General features: G+C 39.2%; 1 protein-coding gene and 1 long non-coding RNA gene across 2 annotated transcripts; one reads left to right on the top strand and one right to left on the bottom strand.

Annotated features, from left to right (window-relative positions):
* The first annotated feature begins 11322 nt into the window (after positions 1 to 11322).
* LOC148976994 (uncharacterized) lies at positions 11323 to 12466 on the top strand. The gene is made up of 2 exons (XR_016145714.1): positions 11323 to 11614; positions 12062 to 12466. It is a non-coding gene; the product is annotated as an uncharacterized LOC148976994 (long non-coding RNA).
* A 674-nt stretch (positions 12467 to 13140) lies between these two features.
* Positions 13141 to 18765, bottom strand: sbk3 (SH3 domain binding kinase family, member 3). Its single transcript, XM_089117600.1, has 4 exons — positions 17823 to 18765; positions 15238 to 15382; positions 14925 to 15127; positions 13141 to 14010 (listed from the first exon to the last, which is right to left on the bottom strand). Exons 1-4 carry the CDS (start codon positions 17826 to 17828, stop codon positions 13279 to 13281), a joined length of 1086 nt encoding a protein of 361 aa, XP_088973726.1. The 5' UTR covers positions 17829 to 18765; the 3' UTR covers positions 13141 to 13278.
* Between the last annotated feature and the right edge of the window lie 2053 nt (positions 18766 to 20818).

The following is a 20818-nucleotide window of genomic DNA, read 5'->3' as shown; positions in this document are numbered from 1 at the left end:
CCTCGCCTCAACATCCCTCCGCCTGTCTCTCTCTCTTTTTCTCTATTGCTCATTCGCTCTTCCCATTTTAATCCAAATTTTGGAGTTGTAATCCTTAAAGATAATATAGGTTTTATAAAAATAGTGTATGGGGGCTTGACCTTATAATTTGATCTTGGGCCCGGTTAGGCAGTCCTGCATGGGTGATTTAGATTTTTGTGTTCTGATTCTGAACCAGAATATGTATATGTGTGTATAAATTATATACTGTGTTTGACCCCCTTCGCCTTCAAAACTGCCTTAATTCAACGTAGCGTTGATTCAACAAGGTGCTGAAAGCATTCTTTAGAAATGTAGGCCCATACTGATAGGATAGCATCTTGCAGTTGATGGAGATTTGTGGGATGCACATCCAGGGTGAACGTGATTTTACCAGGTTCGAGGCAACTTTGTTGATCTCATAACAGCAATCCAATAAGCCAGATTTGAGGGACAAGTTTACAGTTTATGTCAAGTTTAGGTTTACAACCAGGGTTAGGTGCTTCTACATCAGTGTTATTCACCTATAATTTCCTTCTGATTTTAGGGATAATTTATGGGTAGGGGTAAGGTTAGGGTTAGGACTAAATTTTCAACTCAAATGTTGTTCCAGGATCAACTAAATACATTCACCCAGAAACATGTCTTACTTGGCAAACATGTCTTACATGTCCAGTAACATTGTCTTCATCTTTAATTGTTACGCCACTAGGTGACGGCAAAGGACTGTCGAGTGAGTCATTAAACCGTTCATTCAACGAACACCTTCAAAAACACTAAGTGTTTACTCTGTGAAAGTAAATTTTGCTCATTTGGTCCACTTTAAAGTAATTTTCTAATGCACTTTCACTAATGTTAGACAGTGTAGTGCACATTTCATAAGCTTAATCTTCAAGTTTCAGATTTAGCCAGATTGATATGATTAAACCTTATAGACAACATATTAGACCAACATTATGATTTAGGGCTGGCAATGAAAGGAAATGAAAGGAAGTTACCACTGCTGAAGAAAACCCCCTGCAAATACTGACCCTAATCCACAACCTCTATATGAATCAAAATCAGTTTTGAAAGGGGGAGACCCACAGTGCCAATAGGATGGTTGGTTTAGTATTGACCTTTAGCTTAACTGGTGGCTTCTTTAGGCCCAGCCAGACAAATAGCATGCACGATTTTCCAATATCCATACTGTGCTGTCCATCCATACTCTGACTCTGGAAAGTAGTCTAGGTCGACAAACTGAGCACCAAAGAGCTGATGACATTTTGACAGATGGAGGCATAGCAGACAGGAGAGAGCCAGAGCTGAGCTAGTCCAAATCCGTGTCCTGCGACCTCACAACCTGATTGTGAAATTCATGTGCTTCATCATGCCATGTGGGGTGGGCCGAGGGAGACACGGTGGGTCCTCCTGGAGGAGACAAAAATAAGTTAAGCGTGCCAGATCGTAAACACCATATAATATATCTGTTTATTGGAAGAATGTTTCTTCCCACCCCTCCCAAATGCAATGCACGGTAACCTCCTCATTATCTGAATAGGGAATGAGACGTTGTGTAGCTTTAAGACGCAGTGGGAACACCCTCTGGGTATGCCGATTGTCTGAAACCCTTATAGAATCACACCAATTCATTGGTCCTCGACACTCTTATGTCGTAACATTACATAGCTCCACAGATTTCTCTGGCGAAAAAGAAAATATGTCGGCAGTGCAAGGAGCTTGGCAGCGAATGCAGTCTCGTTCCCTATTCAGAGAACATAGGTTACGCAACTAACCAGAGACGTTCTCTTATATAAGTTCACTCAACGCTGTGTAGCTTTAAGATGCAGTAGGAACGAAATAACAAACTCGCCAAGCTAAAGCACTGCCATAGCTAGTACAAGACCAGAAATGGTTACACGACTGGTTCAAGCAGATAAAACTTGGGAACCTGGAATCATGTCAAGATCCAAACTATAGAATCTGACAAAAGTGTGCGGAGAGGACCCGCCTGCCGCCAGGCCCGGCACAAAAATATATTCCAAGAGGGCCCCTCTAAAAAGAGCTTGAGAGGAAGCCATACTTCTAGTGGAATGTGCTCTGATGCCAAGAAGTGAAGGCAGGCCACACACCTCATAAGCAAGTGAAATAGCTTCCGTAACCCAGTGGGAAATCCTCTGCTTTTTATGCGGCAAGCCCGTGGCGGCCAGCACCAAAATGTACCAAGAGTAGGTTCGATTTCCTCCAACCGCCCGGGCGGTCAACTTAGAACTTCATAGCTCGAACCGGGCAGAGCAAGTTAAGTTTCTTATCCTCCTCAGAGGCAAAAGGAGGAGGATGGAAAGCGCAAAGGTTAATAACTTGATAGAGGAACGTTGTGGACAGAAGCTTGGGTACATACCCTGGTCTCGGCCCTAAGGTTATCTTGACCAGACCAGGAACGAAGTCCAAGCATGACTAGGTTATAGAGAGAGCCTGTAAGTCCCCTATCCGCTTCAACGAAGTTAAACCAAATAAAAAGAGCAACCTTAAGAGACAGAATCCGCTTAGGAGCTGAATAAAGGCCAAAACTAGCCTGGTTTATTCAGGGTAATCTCGTCCGACTCTCTATGAGCGGAAATAGCCGCAACGTATACCGTGAGAGTGGTAGCGGCCGGTCCAGAAGCAAACTTCTCATGCAGAAATTCCAGCACTGAGCCAACTGGGCAGCTAACTGGGTTCATAGCATTTGCTGAGCATCATGACTCAAACACCCTCCACTTGGAGGAATGCAGCCTCCTCGTAGAAGGGGCTCTTGCACTTGCGATGGTTTCCTGAACATCAGCTGGTAGACCAAAGCTTAAAGCTAGGGGCCTCTGATGGGCCAAACGTACAACTTCCAACACACATGCCTGTCCAGGGTGCGTGAACGTGAACCTGGACCCCCCTAGCGGTTTACATGGGACAAAACCGCCATATTGTCTGTTCTGATAATGACATGGTGTCCTTTGAGAAAAGGGAGAAAGTGATGCAGAGCCAGGAAAACGTCTCTCAGCTTCAAGCTGTTTATGTGCCAAAAGAGGGTCTTGCCAGTTCAGATCCCATATGCTGGTCTGCCTTCGAAAACCACTCCCCAGCCGGTCAGAGAGGCATCCGTTGTAATCATCTGGCGAAGTAATACTGCTCCCATGCTAACCCCTTTCTGAAGGAAAAGGGGGTCCTGCCAAATTGACAGGGCACAGAAGCAACTGCACAACACCATCAATAGGCGAAGGGCTGGACCCATGGGTAACATTACATAGCTATGTGGGGGGGGGGGGGGGCTGTGGCCATGAGGCCCAGAAGTGGGTGAAGTGGGCCAAATGTCACCAGACTGGAAATTCACGCAGGAGCCATGCGGGCCTGCATCAGTGATGCACGGGTCAATGTATAAACAACCCACACCCGACCGACGTTTTCAACTAACCCGCCCGCAACTTGGACCACAAAAAAAAACAAAGAAAATATTATTTTGAGTGAACTGGTCGAACCGGACTGAACCGTTTGAAACAACTTGCGTCTTGCATCAGTGCTTAATCCGCAAGTTACTAAAGTTACTCACTTTCAGACATGCCTGACAGTCCCTCCGAATCTAAATAAACCAATATCCTGGAGTATATTTTACTCCAGTAACTCCACCAGTTCACTAAACTGAGACATGTTGGTGCCACTGCTGAGAGAAGTAATGAGCATGAGCACAGTCGCGTACTACTGAACGCACAAGTACAGCGGTTCTCAGATCACACCAGTACAGAACCGAGACTGAGCTTGTGCGTCATCTTCGTGCCAGTTATTCTGCCAATAAAGTGTAGGCCTATGTATTTCATAGAAAATTGTGTCTAGTACTATATACAAAGGTTTAATTGGGATCTTTATTTCAAACGACCCGACCGACCACGACCCGAATATCATAAAAAATATTTTTGGATGACTCGTAACTGCGGTTAACCGCGGGTGGATCAACCCGCGCATCACTGGCCTGCATAAGAACTGAATCTATGTGCACCCCAAAGAAAACTGTTTGTTGAACTGGGGTAAGAACGCTCTTCTCCGTATTCAACCTCAAACCGAGAAACTGAATATGATGAAGGACAAGGTCCCTGTGGTGAGTCAGGCAGAAACACTTGCGCGGTCTGTCCGGCTGAGCGGCTGGTTTGTTGGGCCACTTCAACTGAAGACGCCTATGAGGTCGCTGGTGGGGAAATGGGTGGCCACGGGCTGCCCAAACCGTGGTTGGTTGGGCATGAGACTTGTCACTCCTCCTAGTAGGGAATGAGAGCGGCGCTCTGCTCTATGAGAGGGGCGTTATCTGGGTTGAAGATTTCCTAACTCTCCTAGGCATAAACTGCTTAAATGCAGCCAACTGAGACTTACAGTAGCAGCTCGGAATTTCTCAATCACACTATGAAACGTTGAAGTGGGCATTCCAGGTTTCTCAGGATGCTTAGAACACATTGTTATGTGTTATCTGGCAACGAATTCATTCAGCTAAAAAGAAGAGGAAGGAGCTCCATGTGACATTCCTTGATTTAGCTAATGCATATGGTTCAGTGCCACATGAGCTTCTTTGGGCAGCATTTGATTTTTCAGAGAATCATTGTCAATAACAAATTTGGTGAAAGCCTATTTTGAAAAAATTGCAATTCAGTTTCTTAACCCCAGAATTCAGCAGTACATGGAAATGTTTAGAGGTTGGAATAATGACAGAATGAACCATTTCTCCACTAGCTTTTACCATGGGAATGGAAATAATCATTAGGGCATCAAGATGGGCAGTTGGAGGAGAGTGCTTGGCTTCTGGGATGCGACTACCACCAATCAGAGCATGCATGGATGACATGACAACCATGACTACAACAGTACCCTGCACTAATCGGTTTTTGGGTAAGTTAATCGATAATATTGAATGGGCAAAAACAGAATTTAAGCCCTCTAAATCAAGGCGCATCTCGAAAGGAAAGGTAGTAGAAAAACATTCTTCATTAATGCTGAGGCAATAACAACAGTTTCTGAGAAGCCAGTAAATAGTATTGGGAGATGGCACGATGGGGATCTAAAGGAGTGGGAGAAGTTTGACGACAAGCAGTGCTCTACCTGGCAAACTAAAACTCTGCTCTCAGTTTGATCTACTGTCGAGGTTGCTATGGTCACTGACTGTGCACAGGGTTTCTTTGACAACAGTGGATAAGCTGGAAGCGTTAATAAGTTCATACATCAGGAAATGGTTGCGAGGCACGCTGCCTCAGCAGAGTGGGACTTTATAAAGGAATATTGCAGCAGCCAGTCTCTGCTTTAACCAAGGAGTTTAAGTGCGCCAAGGTTAGAGTGGTACCTTATACCTTAGTAGAGTCACGCAACAAAAGTGTAAGGGAGGCAGCACCTGTGTTAAAAACTGGTAGAAAGTGGTCAGCAAAGAAATCTGTGCTAGAGGCAAAGGCCCCTAAATATAGAATTATAACTTACTTATAAATGAATTATTTATTAGTATTACTATCTATAAATACATTTATAAAGACTCATTAAGACCTACTGCATTAACAGTTATAGTTACATTTATATTATTTTTTATAATTAACTAAGTCATGCATTTGCTTTTTCAATGTGCATAATCCATTATTCAATGATTTATAAATTATCAAATATAAAATAGTTCCAGAGACTCTTGTTCGCAGTAGCAATTAGTTATCAATTTTGTCTTTAATGGTTAATTTTTGCAATAGAGGTCATTGATGGTCATTTTGATTTGTTAAAATCCATTTGCACGGTATTGCTCATAGCAGTTTAACATCTTTAAAAAAATTGTTGCAGTGTTACAGTGTTTTGCTAGTATGTAACATCAAAAAGATACATTTACCCAACTGTTGTAAATGCAAACTATCAGTTTTCATATGTTGACCTGTATTGATCAAGATTAGCCAGTCTGTACATTGATATGTTTGAGCGATGTAATCATGATCCCTGTGTTCTGCTGAGGTTTGTAGCAGGTTCTGCTGAACACATTGCTGTCCTTGGCTCTGTTCTTGCAGTCCAACTCTTCTCCTGTCATTCTCATGATCAATTGCGTTCTATCTGCGTCTCCCACCACTCATCAGTTGTTGTGTCCTTCCATCCAGCTGTCCCCTGCAGAGTCTATCCCTGTCCACTGGAATTTACTGGCCACCAAATCTCTGTTTATGACATTGTGCCCATTTGTCTTAAGTCTGAGATTCAGTTTTACTAGCTGCAAAATGAATGAGACTATAATAGAAATATGAATGATAATTAATTATGTGTGCACATGCGCCATGCGGATATCAAAGTGAGACCTGTGTTGTTTGGCACAGTTTGTTATGGAGCTCAGGTGCAGGTATATTTAAAAAAAAACAACAACAACAACAATATTAACACTCAAAATGGTTGCTGCCAATTAATGCCTTCAAAAAATAACAAAAAAAAAAAAAAACATAAATTGCATCAATGCTCAAATTTAATTTGCTAAAACATTTTTTCCCACACATAATACCACTATACCCCAAGTCTGTTTTATTGTCTATTTCACCATTGAAACAAATGCAACACTGTTGATGTTATGCATCTCTTATTGGTGTTGCATAATTTCCAGGAAGCTGATGACGAGAAGCGACACTATTAACATTAGTTTAAGCACCGAACACCAAATGCTTTCAAACTCATTAGGTGCGTTCCATTCGACAGGGTCCCTTCACAAGTGTTCACTGCTCCCTACTCCCTGAACACGGTATCAGTTGAAGTGGACTTCACTGACTTCCTGTGAAGTGATGTATCGATGTTCCCTTATTCCCTATGCCATTTGCAGTGCCCTTCGAACTGAACATGTTCGTTCCCTTTGAATTGGAATCTCACTTAAGATGGCAAAATACCCTGTGAAGTCCACTTCGCAGTCCACTTATGGTCGAATGGAATTACCACCTCAAAGCCATCGACTGGGGCAGAAAGAGAGAAGGCAGAGGTGACTTTCATTGGACTGCATTAATGCATCATTGAGACATGAAGTTCAGCCTGTTGGCTTTGGCCTGTTAGTGAAATCAATGGGCTGTACCGAACTAGAGAAGGACAGATCACAATGTTTCGACAGAGAGATGAGGAGGTGGTGTGAGGGAAAGTCAAGATGGCAAAGAACATGAACACGGAGAGAGATACAGGGTGCAAAGAGGGGACGCGGAAAGGTGCTGATGTGTTTGACAGTCTAAATAGATGGACCTGAGGCTATTTATAAAATATGGGTTTGCATAGGCCTCATGGAGGCAAAAGCTGATAGAGCAGACCTGTGGGATTCAATGAGGGGGTCAGAGGAAGAACAAATGTATGAATAATCAAAACACTAAATATGTATGAACACAAACACAAAGTATAGTTGATTAAATTCATAGAAATGTTTTATTTAATGTTTAATTCTTATAGATTTTATTGTATTATATACATTTAATTATTAATTAATTATTATCTTTAATGCAGTTCATTGATAGCAAAAAATGGAACACATTATCTTTCTCTTTGTATTTGTACACATCAATTTGGTACAAGATGTCCAAATCAATGTGATACATTAGTTAGGACAATAGCTAATTTTAAAACTAGACTGATTACATTACCTAAAATGTGTATTGTATAGATTAACATTTATAGATTACGTTACTAATTATACATTTTATTTGTATTCAGTAGCGGACTATGATTTGTAGGTAATTTACCCAGCACTGGTTGCAGGACAGTGTGGACAGCTGGAAAGTTAGAGTCGCCCCGCACATATCTGAACTGATCCACTGTATCCCAGAACAACACTAACCTGACACCCGCTCCATTGTACATGTGTTTGTTTAACATTTCACACTGCTCTTGTCCTATTTAGAGTGGAGTGGAGCTGTATATCAAACAGCCTGCCAGTATATCTGCTGTCTTCAGACCATCTGAAGTGTTATAATGCATGAGGTCAGCAGAGTTCATCAACGATGCTGATGTACGCACATGGCGATGTCAACTTATAAGGGCAGCTTGAGAAGTGCATATTGTATAACAGACTGAAGAGAGTAAATGAGTCACCAAAACAAACAAGTTTATTCAAACATGTACAAGCAAGTAGCCTATGTACAGTACGGCTATGTACATCAAAACAACTGGTTTGAGCAGCCCATTCTCACTCCCAAGGCGTCACCTGACTGACGCCTTGGGAAGCATTTGACCATGCTTCAATATCTGACGCTTTAGGCGCCCTTTAGCGTCAGTTAGATGACGCCCTAGGATCACGTGTACCCTACCCCCACCCCATACCTAAACCTAACCGCGTCCTCTAACTGACGCTTTCCTTTAGCGTCAGCTAGATGACGCCGTAGGATCGCGTCATGTGAGTGGGCGCCTAAAACGTCAAATATTGAAGCGTGGTCAAAGGTGACGCCTTGGGGTGAGAATGTGTTGGTTTGAGAGAATGTGTTTATGTATTCCACCCACATCTGATGAGCAACTCCTCATCTACAGTACCTATTTACCTCTCTACACGTCAAGAGCTTACTTATACGTTGCACCTGAGAAAAACTCTGTTATAGGCATTGTGGCCAAAGTATTTATAGATTTTGTTGTTGGTAAATCCTGTAGTTATATGTTATGTCAAATAAATGCTGATATTCTATTTAAATTTCTATTACATAAAGAATCACAATGTATCATGGTTTCCACAAAAATAATAAGCAGCACAACTATTGGTACAACATTGGTAATAAGAAACGTTTCTTGAGCAGTAAATCAGTATATTAGAATGATTTCTGAAGGATCATGTGACACTGATGGAGTAATGATGCTGAAAATTCAGCTTTGTCAACCCAGGAAAATATTACATTTTAAAATATATGAAAATAAAAACAGTTATTTTAAATTGTAATAAAATTCCACAATATTAGTGTTCTTGCTATTTTTAATCAAATACATGCAGCCTGGTGAATATGAGAGACTTTACATTACAAAATAAGCCTCAAACCTTTGAATTGTAGAGTGTTTGTGTGTGTATACATTATATTGGCTGGATAATTTGTTCTCTAATGCAATGGCATTAACTCTTTAATAATTCGTATTACTAATAATTTAATATTAATAATTAATCCTACTTATTAATGATTAATATATTAAATCGTGTTCCGACGTCCCGTATACGACCCACAGGGTGGTTTATAGGTTTAACTTTGTGAAAGACAAAGCTCCACAAACGCAAAAGTAAACACAATACATATCTTTGGAAAGCTGAGAAACTCGTGATTCGAACGACGTAAACTATTTTAAGATACAATCAACACAGCGGGCACAATCTGTCTCTTTGTCAGACCACCAACAGCCAAAACAAACCAACACAAACTGGAAGAAACTCACCAAGTAGTCCACTGATCCCTTACATTCCAACAAAAATGGTTTGGTTTCACTGAAAAGCGTCCATACAATCCAATTTGAAGAAGTTTTTAGTCCAAAACAATTGTATATATGAATAAACATCCATGGAATGTAAATAGTAGCATTTCGCGTTAGCCGACAGCGCTATCACAACTTCGACGCACTATTCATCTGTCTAACTTCAGTTGAAACGTAAACATTGGAGAAAAAATAATGTCAAAATGGCCGCTGACCCCTGAACTATTGATTGACAGGTCATTTTAGCCAATCGGCGAGTGTTAGGGGTGTCTTCTGAGTTCCAACAACCAACGAGCGCGCCTGGTGAAATTCCGTACCTACCTCTCTTTGAGTGACAGTTTATCTATCCAGTTGCAATAGAGAATGAAATGACGCTATTTTCTGATAGCCAATGAATTTCTGAAAAGACTGAAATGCAGCTTTAGTGGTAGTGATGGGAAGTTCGGATCATTTTACTGATTCGGATCTTTGAGTCTCGTTCAGTAAAATGAACGAATCTTTTATCGAGTCATTTCGTTCATTTCGGTCATTTCATAATTATATCATTAAAATGTCATGTTAAATATCCCAAAACATCTAGTACTTACGAAAATCTTAATTACATTTGTAAAAATAACATAATAGGGTAATGCAGCCAAAGCCAAAAGCAACTGAAATAACTGTAACGTTAGCTATTAATTAGTTGCTGGGTCTCAAGTTCAGGCTATTGCAGTCTGACCCTGTTATAGTTCACCTCACCTCCTGATCCGAGACGTTCTTTGCTTTGCAACTTCATATTTATCAGGTTTGTTCTCCTCCTCTCATATCTCGAGACGTTAGCTGTTGACTCGTCAGTGTCTGACTCTGATCTGTGCTGTCTGCTGGGGTGGGCCGTGCCATGCGATATAGCAGGACCGGAAAGATTAAAGATTAGTTCATCTCTCGAGTTCGGGTTCGGCCGGGTCCGAGTCTTTCGTTCTTCCTGTCAGTCCCATAGAGTCTATGCTGTCAGCACCGGAAAGAGAAATGATTAGTTCATCTCTCGAGTTCGGGTTCGGTGGGTCCGAGTCTTTCGTTCTTCCTGTCAGTCCCATTAAGTCTATGCTTTCAGTACCGGAAAGGGGAATGATTAGTTCATTTGAGTCTTCGGGTTTGAGTCCGTCGTTCTTTTCTCACGTGGCCACGGGTCTCGCATCAAATACAACATTAGATTCGTATTATTGACTGCGTCTGAATATTATGTTATATAGGCATTAAAATACAAAATATGTTCAATAAACATTATAAACGTCCATTATTCCTTATTCCTTATTATTGTGTACGTCTCTTTTCTATATTATGCATCTGTGGTGTGTTTTATTATATATTGTACATTAATTAACTACTATTATATTATACATCATCTACGTGCCTGTTTGTAAAAGGTTTGTGAATTAGTTTGTAAAAAGTTTGTGAATTTGGGTATTCAATACGGTGACAATTCACGTGACTAAAGAACGAAGGACTCAAACCCGAAGACTCAAATGAACTAATCATTCCTCTTTCCGGTGGTCTGACAGCATAGGCTCAATGGGACTGACAGGAAGAACGAAAGACTCGGACCCGCCGAACCCGAACTCGAGAGATGAACTAATCATTTCTCTTTCCGGTACTGACAGCATAGGCTCTATGGGACTGACAGGAAGAACGAAAGACTCGGACTCGCCCCGAACCCGAACTCGAGACTCGAGAGATGAACTAATCATTTCTGTTTCCAGTACAGATTCAGAATCCATATATTGCGCAATGCGCATGCGCGGGTAACACAAGATGAACGAATCACTCCCTGAGACAACTCGATAGTCCCGAGTCATATTAAAGATTCGTTCAAAATGAACGAATCGTTCATGAACGACACATCACTATTTAGTGGATGGAATCATCCGATCACGTTAGAATTCCTGCGTAAAGCGAAAGTTATCCTCTGCGCACTTGTGCGTAAACACAACATTGAACGCGTTGTTGAGTGAAAGGAGGTAACAGATGTGAAATGACAAAGATAATTAGAAAGACACACTTATTACTCGAAGAAGTGATTGAACAGTGTATTCTCCGTGATCGTGGTGAGTGGGAGGACATTTGTGAGCAAGAGAGCAATCGATGTTTCATCCATTGTGTGGTTAGCACTAGCAGAAGACACTTTTGGATGGAGACGGCACTCACGTCACGAAAAGTAAGTTTTATTATATTACCCAACATATTTGACTGTATATACTGAGACATGTGTTTGTTTTAGGTGTACTAAAACAAACACATGCCTCAGTTGAGGTGTCGGCTTTTGCCGTGTGTATGTGTTTGTGTTTTGGGTGTAGCCTGACCTGCTAATCTAGCCATGCTACCTGCTACGTGCGCTCGTAACGTTATGTTTATGTGGCCTTTTTGTGAGTTGAGATAGCTAAACACACAAAACATACATGTCTTGTGTGTGTGTTTACATGTAACGTTATCTGCTAATTTATGTTGTGTGCGCTCGTGTTTATGTTATTGCTCATGATGTGCGTGTGCGCTCATGAACTGCATAATCCTGGTTCTTTGTGTGCATGTGTTTCTGTGTATTTTCACACGCATATAATGTAAATGTTTTGTAAATTAACTTATTCCCCTTTTTTATATATCACAGACCATCATCTGAAAATTAGTGAGTGAATTCTGGGAGCCAGTCAGAAAAAAACAACATACTGGAACAGAATGACAGCACCTTATCAGGAGAGGAGCCCCATCATTTATCTTTCCAGAGAGGTTCTGCCAGCTAAACAACAAGTGGACGGGGAGGGTGAGATGCAGAGGAGAACTGGCTTCTTTTTTTTTTTCCAAGCCTGTGCATATCACTGGACACAGCACTGCAGGTCGTCACATTTTTTTGTGTGTGTGTATATATATGTGTGTGTATGTGTATATATATATATATATATATATATATATATATATATATATATATATATATATATATATATGTGTGTATATATGTGTGTGTGTGTGTGTGTGTGTAGTTTGAATTCTAATATTAAAGTGTTTTAGTACCATAGCACTTGTTTTGTCTCTTTATTTGTAGAAAGTTTGGTTTCAAGAATTGAAAAAAAACACTATAATGTGTTTATGCTTCAGTTACTATGTGTCATCAATATTTACAGTGAATCTGGCAAAGGAATATGATAGCCCTAAGTGTAACCTTTCATTAGAGCCCAAAATTATGACTGTAGAGTAAAGCATTCAAGAATAGCAGCATTTTATGTGTCTATGTTCACAAAGGGTCATTTGGAGTCTCCAAGTGGCTTTTTTTGGGAAGCGCCTAGATATACACTTGGATAAACATGTGTAAAACACTCATTTTCTTAGATATTATCATCAAATTTTAAACTCTGTTTGGTAAGGCTTCATGCTGTGATCCAGTTGTGTTTTCCAGCTAATAGCTCCCAGCTGTAGTTATCTGCAGGCATCTGTTTACACAAAAAAAATGTAGGCGGAATTTTTTTGTCATTTTTCATTGTGTTCAAAGTTATATTACTCAAGACCAGTAGGACTTACAGTGATTTTGACTGTTTAGGAACAAACCTCTGAGTGTCACCTTTCAAAAGAGAGCAAAAGCATGCATATACTCCAAATGGTTCAAGAACAGCATGCAATTTAATTTGGATAGGTCTTTTTTAGGCGTTTCGGGCAAATTTTGCAGGATTTTGCAGGCCTTCTAAAGGGTTAAGTGTCCAAGGGCCACTGTATAAATACAAATCTTTAAAAAGTTCATTCATCTCATTGTCTATTTAAAAAAAAACTAATATTCCAATATATAAATATAAAAAAACATACATCTGTTTATAATATTGCAATCGTACATGAACTTTATCTCTCCCTCCTTTCCAACATCTCTTTTCCCCCTTCCACCCCTCCTCTCTCGAGGATCTTCTTGGCCTCCAAGTGCGCCTCCTGCTCTCTCCTCAATTCCTCTTTCTCTGTCTTCAGTAACCAAGGTCCTCCAAGGTAAGACAGGATCTCTTCAGGCCCGGGGCGAAGCCAGGGCAGCGGGTTCAGCAGCTTTCTCAGGAGAATGAGGACGAATGAGCTTAGGGAGTCAAACTGAAGGGCGACTTTTAATTCAGCCTCATTTTCCTCTCTCGCAGTGTTTTGCTTTTCACAATGTTCTCCCTCCTCTCTCTGTTTGGTTCGATTGAACCAGTCTATGTATTTGCAGTAGGAAGGGTCATCAGAAGTGGTCTCCTCCCAGGGGAAGCAGCTTGTCAGCAGGCAGTAAATGAGGATGCCTAAAGACCAAGTATCCAAACTGGGCTCTACTGTCATCCAGGTGTCCTCTGCTTCCTCCTTTGCCTCACTGACTGTCTTAGCGCACTCCATCTCGGGCACACAGAAAGGAGAGTTGTACCACACAGCACGGACCTTGGTCCCCTTTGCCCGCGCCAGGCCAAAGTCGCCCAGTTTGACCCAGCGACAATGCCGGTCACACAAAAAGATGTTCTCTGGCTTAATGTCCCGGTGCACAAAGCCAAGCGAATGCAAGTGAGACACAGCACCACTCAACTGAGACATCACACTCTGAGCGCACTCCTCACTCACCTGCTACAGAAAAAGACAGAAGAATAACAATTAGAAATAACACAATAACAATTAACAATTTCTGGCATTTTTTTCCCTTTTTCATTAATATAGTTTTGTCATAGTATTTATTTATTTCCTTTTCTGGTTCATTATTTTTCTTTCTTTCTTTTATTTATTTATTTATTTATTTATTATAATATATCTATTACGGACATCTTGTTGTCCTTTTTTGTTTATTATCCAATATTGTTATTTGTATTTGTTCATTCATTCATGTACCTAACTTTTTGTAATTGAAAGTACTTTTCCTAATTTAAAGTACTAATTTAACTTTTCCTAATTAAAGTACCTAATTTTCCTTTTAAAATATTATTATTGATATAACACGTATTTATTTATTTATTTATTTATTTAACCATTAAGGCCACCATCTTGCCCTTTTTCAATAATATTTATTTATTTATTTATTCTCTCATTCAAGCACTGTTTTTATGCATTTGTTGTGTTTATTTATGCTTTGGCAATAATGTTTGTGCAACAGCCCTATTGTTATGAGTTATGAGATGGCAGAAAGTCTATGTTCTAATCTGCCCTTCAGCGGTACAGTAAGTACTCTCATTAAATTGCATTAATGTATCAAGGCTGATGATAGGACCAGTTGTTTTGGCAGGAGAGTGAGAACACGGGAGCATATCAGGGAGGGAACATGTACGTGCCTGGATAATCTAAGACACGTTGTTCCCTGAAGAGACGTCAAAACGAAAAATGCTCTTCTCATTTCGAAAGCCCTATAGATCAGAGGACCATAATCGACGTCCCAGGCCCTTTAATGAGGAGAAGCCACTAAAGTTGTCTAATGGCCATCTAAATCTTGTCTGAACACCTTGAGGTGTGTAAAGGATGACAGAATTTGAAATACTGCTGCATTTACTGACCTCTGACACAATGACATCATACAGGTCTCCATAAAGACCAGCCTCCTGGGCAAAGACATAGTGGGAAGGCGTGGAGTAGAAGATGCCTATAGCCCGCGTCAGAGAAGGGTGTGTGCAATAAGAGACGGACAGGTTGTATTCACGCAGAAAAGCTTGGAGAGTGGTAGAGCAACGGGGGAAGAACTTCAGAGCCATTGGGGTTCCTGGAAGTTCAAAGATTGCTAAAGTGAGAAGTGCTTCGCCTTCACCAAATACACCGTCTTATAGTTTAGAACTCGGCCTGAACAAAATAGGTGACCACAAAACAACTGACCTCTCTTCTGATGCACCGCCAGCATCACCTTGCCATACGACCCCTCTCCCAGCTTTTTGATCAGCTTGAAGTGCTCTGATGTCACCAGTGATGTCATGGACTGAGCCGTGAGGTAGCACAGCTCATCCAGCTTTCTTGGTACAGTCTGACAAGAAAACAACAGAAAAACTAACAGTAAAGTTGCGGTGCAATTTATTCATGGAATATTGCAGTGTTTATTATAAATTATTATTATTTTTTTTATCTTTAATAAATAAAACTCCCCCTCCCTCTTGCATGCAATGACATCTCTTCGGGACAACATGTCACTCACATGACATCACAGAAATAGTTAACCACAACAATCCAACCATCCAATATATTCCTGATGAACAAAATCAGGTCCCGACCAACATTTTCACTTGGATATAAGTCACAATAGGGAAGAAAAGATCATCGCAACGCAACATCGTCAACTTTAATCATACAATGCTGATTTGATTTTCAATCAGTATGCTGTGTGAAGCATCTACTTTTATTTTATGTTGCTTGATCTTTATAATTATTAAAGCTATGAAAAGCATTTGACCAATATTACAATTCTGGTGGATTCCGATAAGCTTTGTTATTGTTGATAACCGATAAATGCCTAAATCTGATAACGTTTTGTCGAAATAATTTCTTAATAAAATTTAAATGAATTTAAACATCACAACTTTATAATATACATTATGAAAATAGCTATTCATTTTAACATTTTCTAAATATTAGGTTTATCAATGTTATTAAATTGTTTGAATTAATTTAATATTTTTATTTATTTTATTTATTTTGTATTTTTATTTTAACCAACAGACTGCCTAAATTGTGATTAATACATTAAAACAATTGTGTTAATGTTTTTTTCTGTATATATTACTAATCTTTTACTTTAAATCAACTTTAAATAAGTATTAGATGATGACAAAAATAATCTAAATTGAAAAACAGTGTAAATGAACAAGCTCAATTAAATATCCAATATTGATCGATACTATGTATACAGATATAGTCCTGATATATATTTTGTCATTATGATAAGCTGACTATACATCATCCCCCTTATTCTCGACCGCATAGTGGGCATGAAATTAAAGAAAAGAAACTACAATTGCCATTTAGGAAATCAGTTGCTTTAGACGGCATCCAATTACACTTCCAATTGTCTGACTTCAGAATTGCTCAATTGAGATTCATTCAGAGAGCCATATAATAATGATAGTTATATGACAGTTTAACTTCCCATCTGTCAGTTCTTTCACCAGCCTTCACTTTTATGTCAAAGGATGGTCGAACAATACCATAAGCCCATTAACACCTCGGCAGGCCTGAAATAGCTAGGGCGCATGTTACAAATGCATTTTTACATAACACAAAGCAAGCAGATCATATTTACATTACACCCTATATATTTATCAGGGACATTTGCTGATTGTCCTAGAGGTTCCTAGAAGTGTACATCACACCTGTCCTGTGTGCGTCAGTGTTCATTTTTTTGCTTTGTCAGTCTATGCAACCTTTACTAACACCACTCAGCTGCGGAGAAGGACCATGTCATTGTACGGTATTCTGTTACGACTTTATAAGTCTGTGATGTGGTCCTAGTGAAACGATTGTATGAGTGCGTTGCTAGGCATTGAGAACAGAACCACCAGAGCAGCCTTTATCTCACTGATAGACGCCTCTGGCAGTACGGCCTTTGATAAGGTGCCAGGAGTGGACGTGCATATATGCTCCAGGTTGTTTCATTTTCCATGCAACCTTCATGTCTGTAATGTACAATAAGACTAACAATGTTGTTTTTAAAATCAAATTTCAGTAACACTTTAGTTTAAGGTCCAATTCTCACTATTTAATAATTGCTTATCAGCATGCATATTACCAGGATATTGGGTGTTTATTAGTACCTATAAAGCATATTAATGCTGTCTTAATATTAATGCATATTAAGGCTACTATCTATCTATCTATCTATCTATCTATCTATCTATCTATCTATCTATCTATCTATCTATCTATCTATCTATCTATCTATCTATCTATCTATCTATCTATCTATCTATCTATCTATCTATCTATCTATCTATCTATCTATCTATCTATCTATCTATCTATCTATCTATCTATCTATCTATCTATCTATCCATCCATCCATCCATCCATCCATCCATCCATCCATCCATCCATCCATCCATCCATCCATCCATCCATCCATCCATCCATCCATCCATCCATCTATCTATTTTCACAGAGTGCCACTATTGCAAAATATGTGCAGTATGTGCTGGGGATCATGTCTGGAGTGTTGTACATCACCCACAGGTGTATAGCACAGCTTTAATAGATTTAGCAGGATAAAATCTGAAATATTATTTAGTAATGATTTACTCCTGTAAAGCTGGCATTGATAAAACACTCACTAGCGTTTTATCAATGCCAATACAGTATAAATGTGTGTGTGTGTATGTGTGTGTGTGCTATTGTTATTTGGTTAAGTGTTAATTTCTAATACTTGTTAATGTGTATTAATATGAAATGGAACAATTTCCATTAGATCGATAACTCACAGTCATTGTCCAACGCTGCAGTGTCTTTCAGGACGTCTCTCTCACTGTTTCTTTCCCATCTGGACAGGACTGAGCTCTGAGTCAAACTGTCCGTTGCTTGTTATCAGCATACAACTGAGATCGACAAGTAGTTAATCAGATGTTGCGGTGGTGCAAGTCTGAGTGTCAGTTGCTACTGAGTATTTTTATAACTGTGCTCTCTCTCTCTCTCTTGATGAGTCTGCCGACCTCCTACTTACCACCTTCCCCTGCTCTCTCTCCCTTTTCCCTCCAAAATTCCTCTGGTTGTTTCCATCCCAGATAGCCATGTACTACAGCAGTGAGGTATGCTGCCCCTTCCCAGAGTCTCACTCTTTCTCTCGCTCTCTCTCTTTACTGCTACGTCAGTAGTGTCCCAATGTGTTCCACCTGTCAGTCAGTCTGTCTGTAACACTCTATTCAGTTCCTGCTGTTCCCTGAGGTATCATATCTCCCTTCATCCTAGCACGATCAATTAGTAAATTCCTCCTACTGTGCATCTCTAGTCTGCAGCTCTGCTGGATTAAGTAAGATTGAAGAAGATACCATGAGGTTAACAGTTTTGAGATCTAAGAGTAATCCTAAGGTTCTCAACTAAAAAAAAAATCACGTTCACTCTAAAAAAAAATATTGTTGGTTTAACTAAAAAAAGTAAGTAACCTGGTTGCCTTAAAATTTTAAGTTGATTGGAAATACTGGAAAAAGTGAGTTAATACAATGAAGGAGATTGATTTAATCATCAGAAACTCAAAATAAGAAGTTATCTGAACTAAATAAATTATTTAAGTTGATTTGACAAAAGAAAATCTGTTGTGATAACAAATCTTGAAAATATTGTTTTACAGTGTGTGAAACTATTCTAAATTCGCAATGTTTGATCGATTTACTTGATTTTTGAGAGGATGCAGTGAAATTAGTGCCACACACACACTTTTCGTCCCCTTGGAATTATAAGGTTCTATCTGACATTTTTGTCAAAATTGAGTTATTCACATTTTCTTATTCTGTGGCAATTTATTTACATTATGTGATGTGTTTTGTACATAGGGTCCCTGTTATTTTTATGTTTGAAAGAAACATGTTCCCCATACACATTTTCCTATATGGAATGCAAAAACTTTAAAGCTCAATATCTCAAAACTGCTCAGAACGCAGATACCGTATGATTCCAAGGGGACGTTTTATTAAAAGTATTATTTTTATACGGATAGAACGAAAATGTTATTTGAAGTAGAAAAAAATAGTTCTTTAAGAACTTTTCACTAAAAGGTTCTTTAGAGGAATCAAAAGTGTTTATTTTATGGCATTCTATTGCCCCTTTTTGGAACCTTTATTTTTAAGGGTCTACATGTTAATAAATGCACATGGTGACTAACTGTTGTGAAACATGGAAAACAATTCAGTAACATGAGCGCCATTATATTATTGGCTTACGAGGTGCATGTGGTTTCCACTGACTATGCTTGGTATAGAAGTCGAGGTTGCCATCTCCATTAATAAGAGAATCTTTAATCTTGCTTTATGCAACAGTTCCATAAACAAGCAAATGATGTCATTCTTACGTTTCAGGCAAAAATGCTTTCAAATCTCAAACAGCTTTTCTGCAGCACAAGCATTAGAGTGTTGGCGCTTGCAACGTCAAGGTCATGGGTTTGATTCGCAGGGACAGCTGATAAGAATGTAAATGTGTACCTTGAAGTGCAATGTTAACATAAAACAATAAAACAATTTTCCAAAATACATAAAAATGTAAATGGGCCAGGCAGTTAATGTATTTGTATACACACGTTGTTTCAAATAAAGGCAAACTGGACTGTATAAAACCCTATAAGAAAAAGAATGAAAAGAGAACGGTTATGTGCAATACAATATATACATTCCATTAAAATTGTCATCTCCTTTTGTTTATTTATTTGTTTTGTTTATTGGCTGACATTCCAAATTCTGCCATCTGTTTGAGTGACAAAACTAACAGCTGAAAGCTTGCAGAACTTAATACAACCATCCTCTCCATGACAAACCTTTGCTTAGTGCAGCCAATTCACATTCTCTCTTTCTGTATCTCATTCTCAGTTTACCCTGAACCTCAACTCTCTCTCTCTCTCTCTCTCGGCACTTCACAATTGACTCTTTAAACATTTAAATTTCAGAAAAATTTCCTTTGATATCTCAAATACATGACTACTGTGTATTACTAAAGCAAACAATCCCTGTTATCACAACAGTGGCCGTTTCTGTTTCTCCAGCTGCCCTCTACATGCATGAAGCTGTTGCTAATACAGTCTGCTGTTGACTTCAAAGAGACTTCATCAATCCCTCTGGACTCCTCTCCATTCATAATCAGCACCACACTTATGTAACTCCCCTGCTGTCATGGTATGTCTGAGACATCATAGAATTAGTTTAACATGTAACTCAATCGCCAAGATACACAAATAGGTAGCAATGAATCATTTGGGTGTCTATTGCAATTACCTGCTGTATAATTTTGAGTTATTTATTTATACAACAAATTCAAATATATTTCATTTGTGTTCTCTATTCAATCTTTGACAAAAGTGTGAAAGGGTTCTTTATCTGTGGTGGCCTTAGTTATTCTGCATGAGTGTTTGTGGGTGTGTGTGCATTTGTCTGTGTTTATGTGATTGTCTTTTCATGGATATTTAAGGCTGTTTGTGTACTTAGTCCTTAAATGGTTTCTGCAAATCAGCGTGACTTGGTAATAATAAAAAAACTTCTATCATCAACTAGCCATTTTTATCTTAAAGTAACATGGCAGCATGTTAAAGTAAATATATTTTGCATGTTACTTTAATGGTGGATAAAAAATTTTACAAGTGAAAATAAATGCAATTAAAAAATGTATATATATTTTTTTATCGGAATCCTGAGTAACAGCAGTAATATGTTATTTTTAAGTTCTTATAGACCCCTTTTCAGTTGGTAAACAAAGTGACGTTTTTATGTGGGCGGAGCTT

Source organism: Pimephales promelas, chromosome 12 (assembly GCF_988280905.1).
Source record: "Pimephales promelas chromosome 12, fPimPro1.hap1.1, whole genome shotgun sequence".
In the NCBI taxonomy this organism is placed as follows: domain Eukaryota; kingdom Metazoa; phylum Chordata; class Actinopteri; order Cypriniformes; family Leuciscidae; genus Pimephales; species Pimephales promelas.
This window is presented reverse-complemented; position numbering and strand designations above follow the sequence as displayed.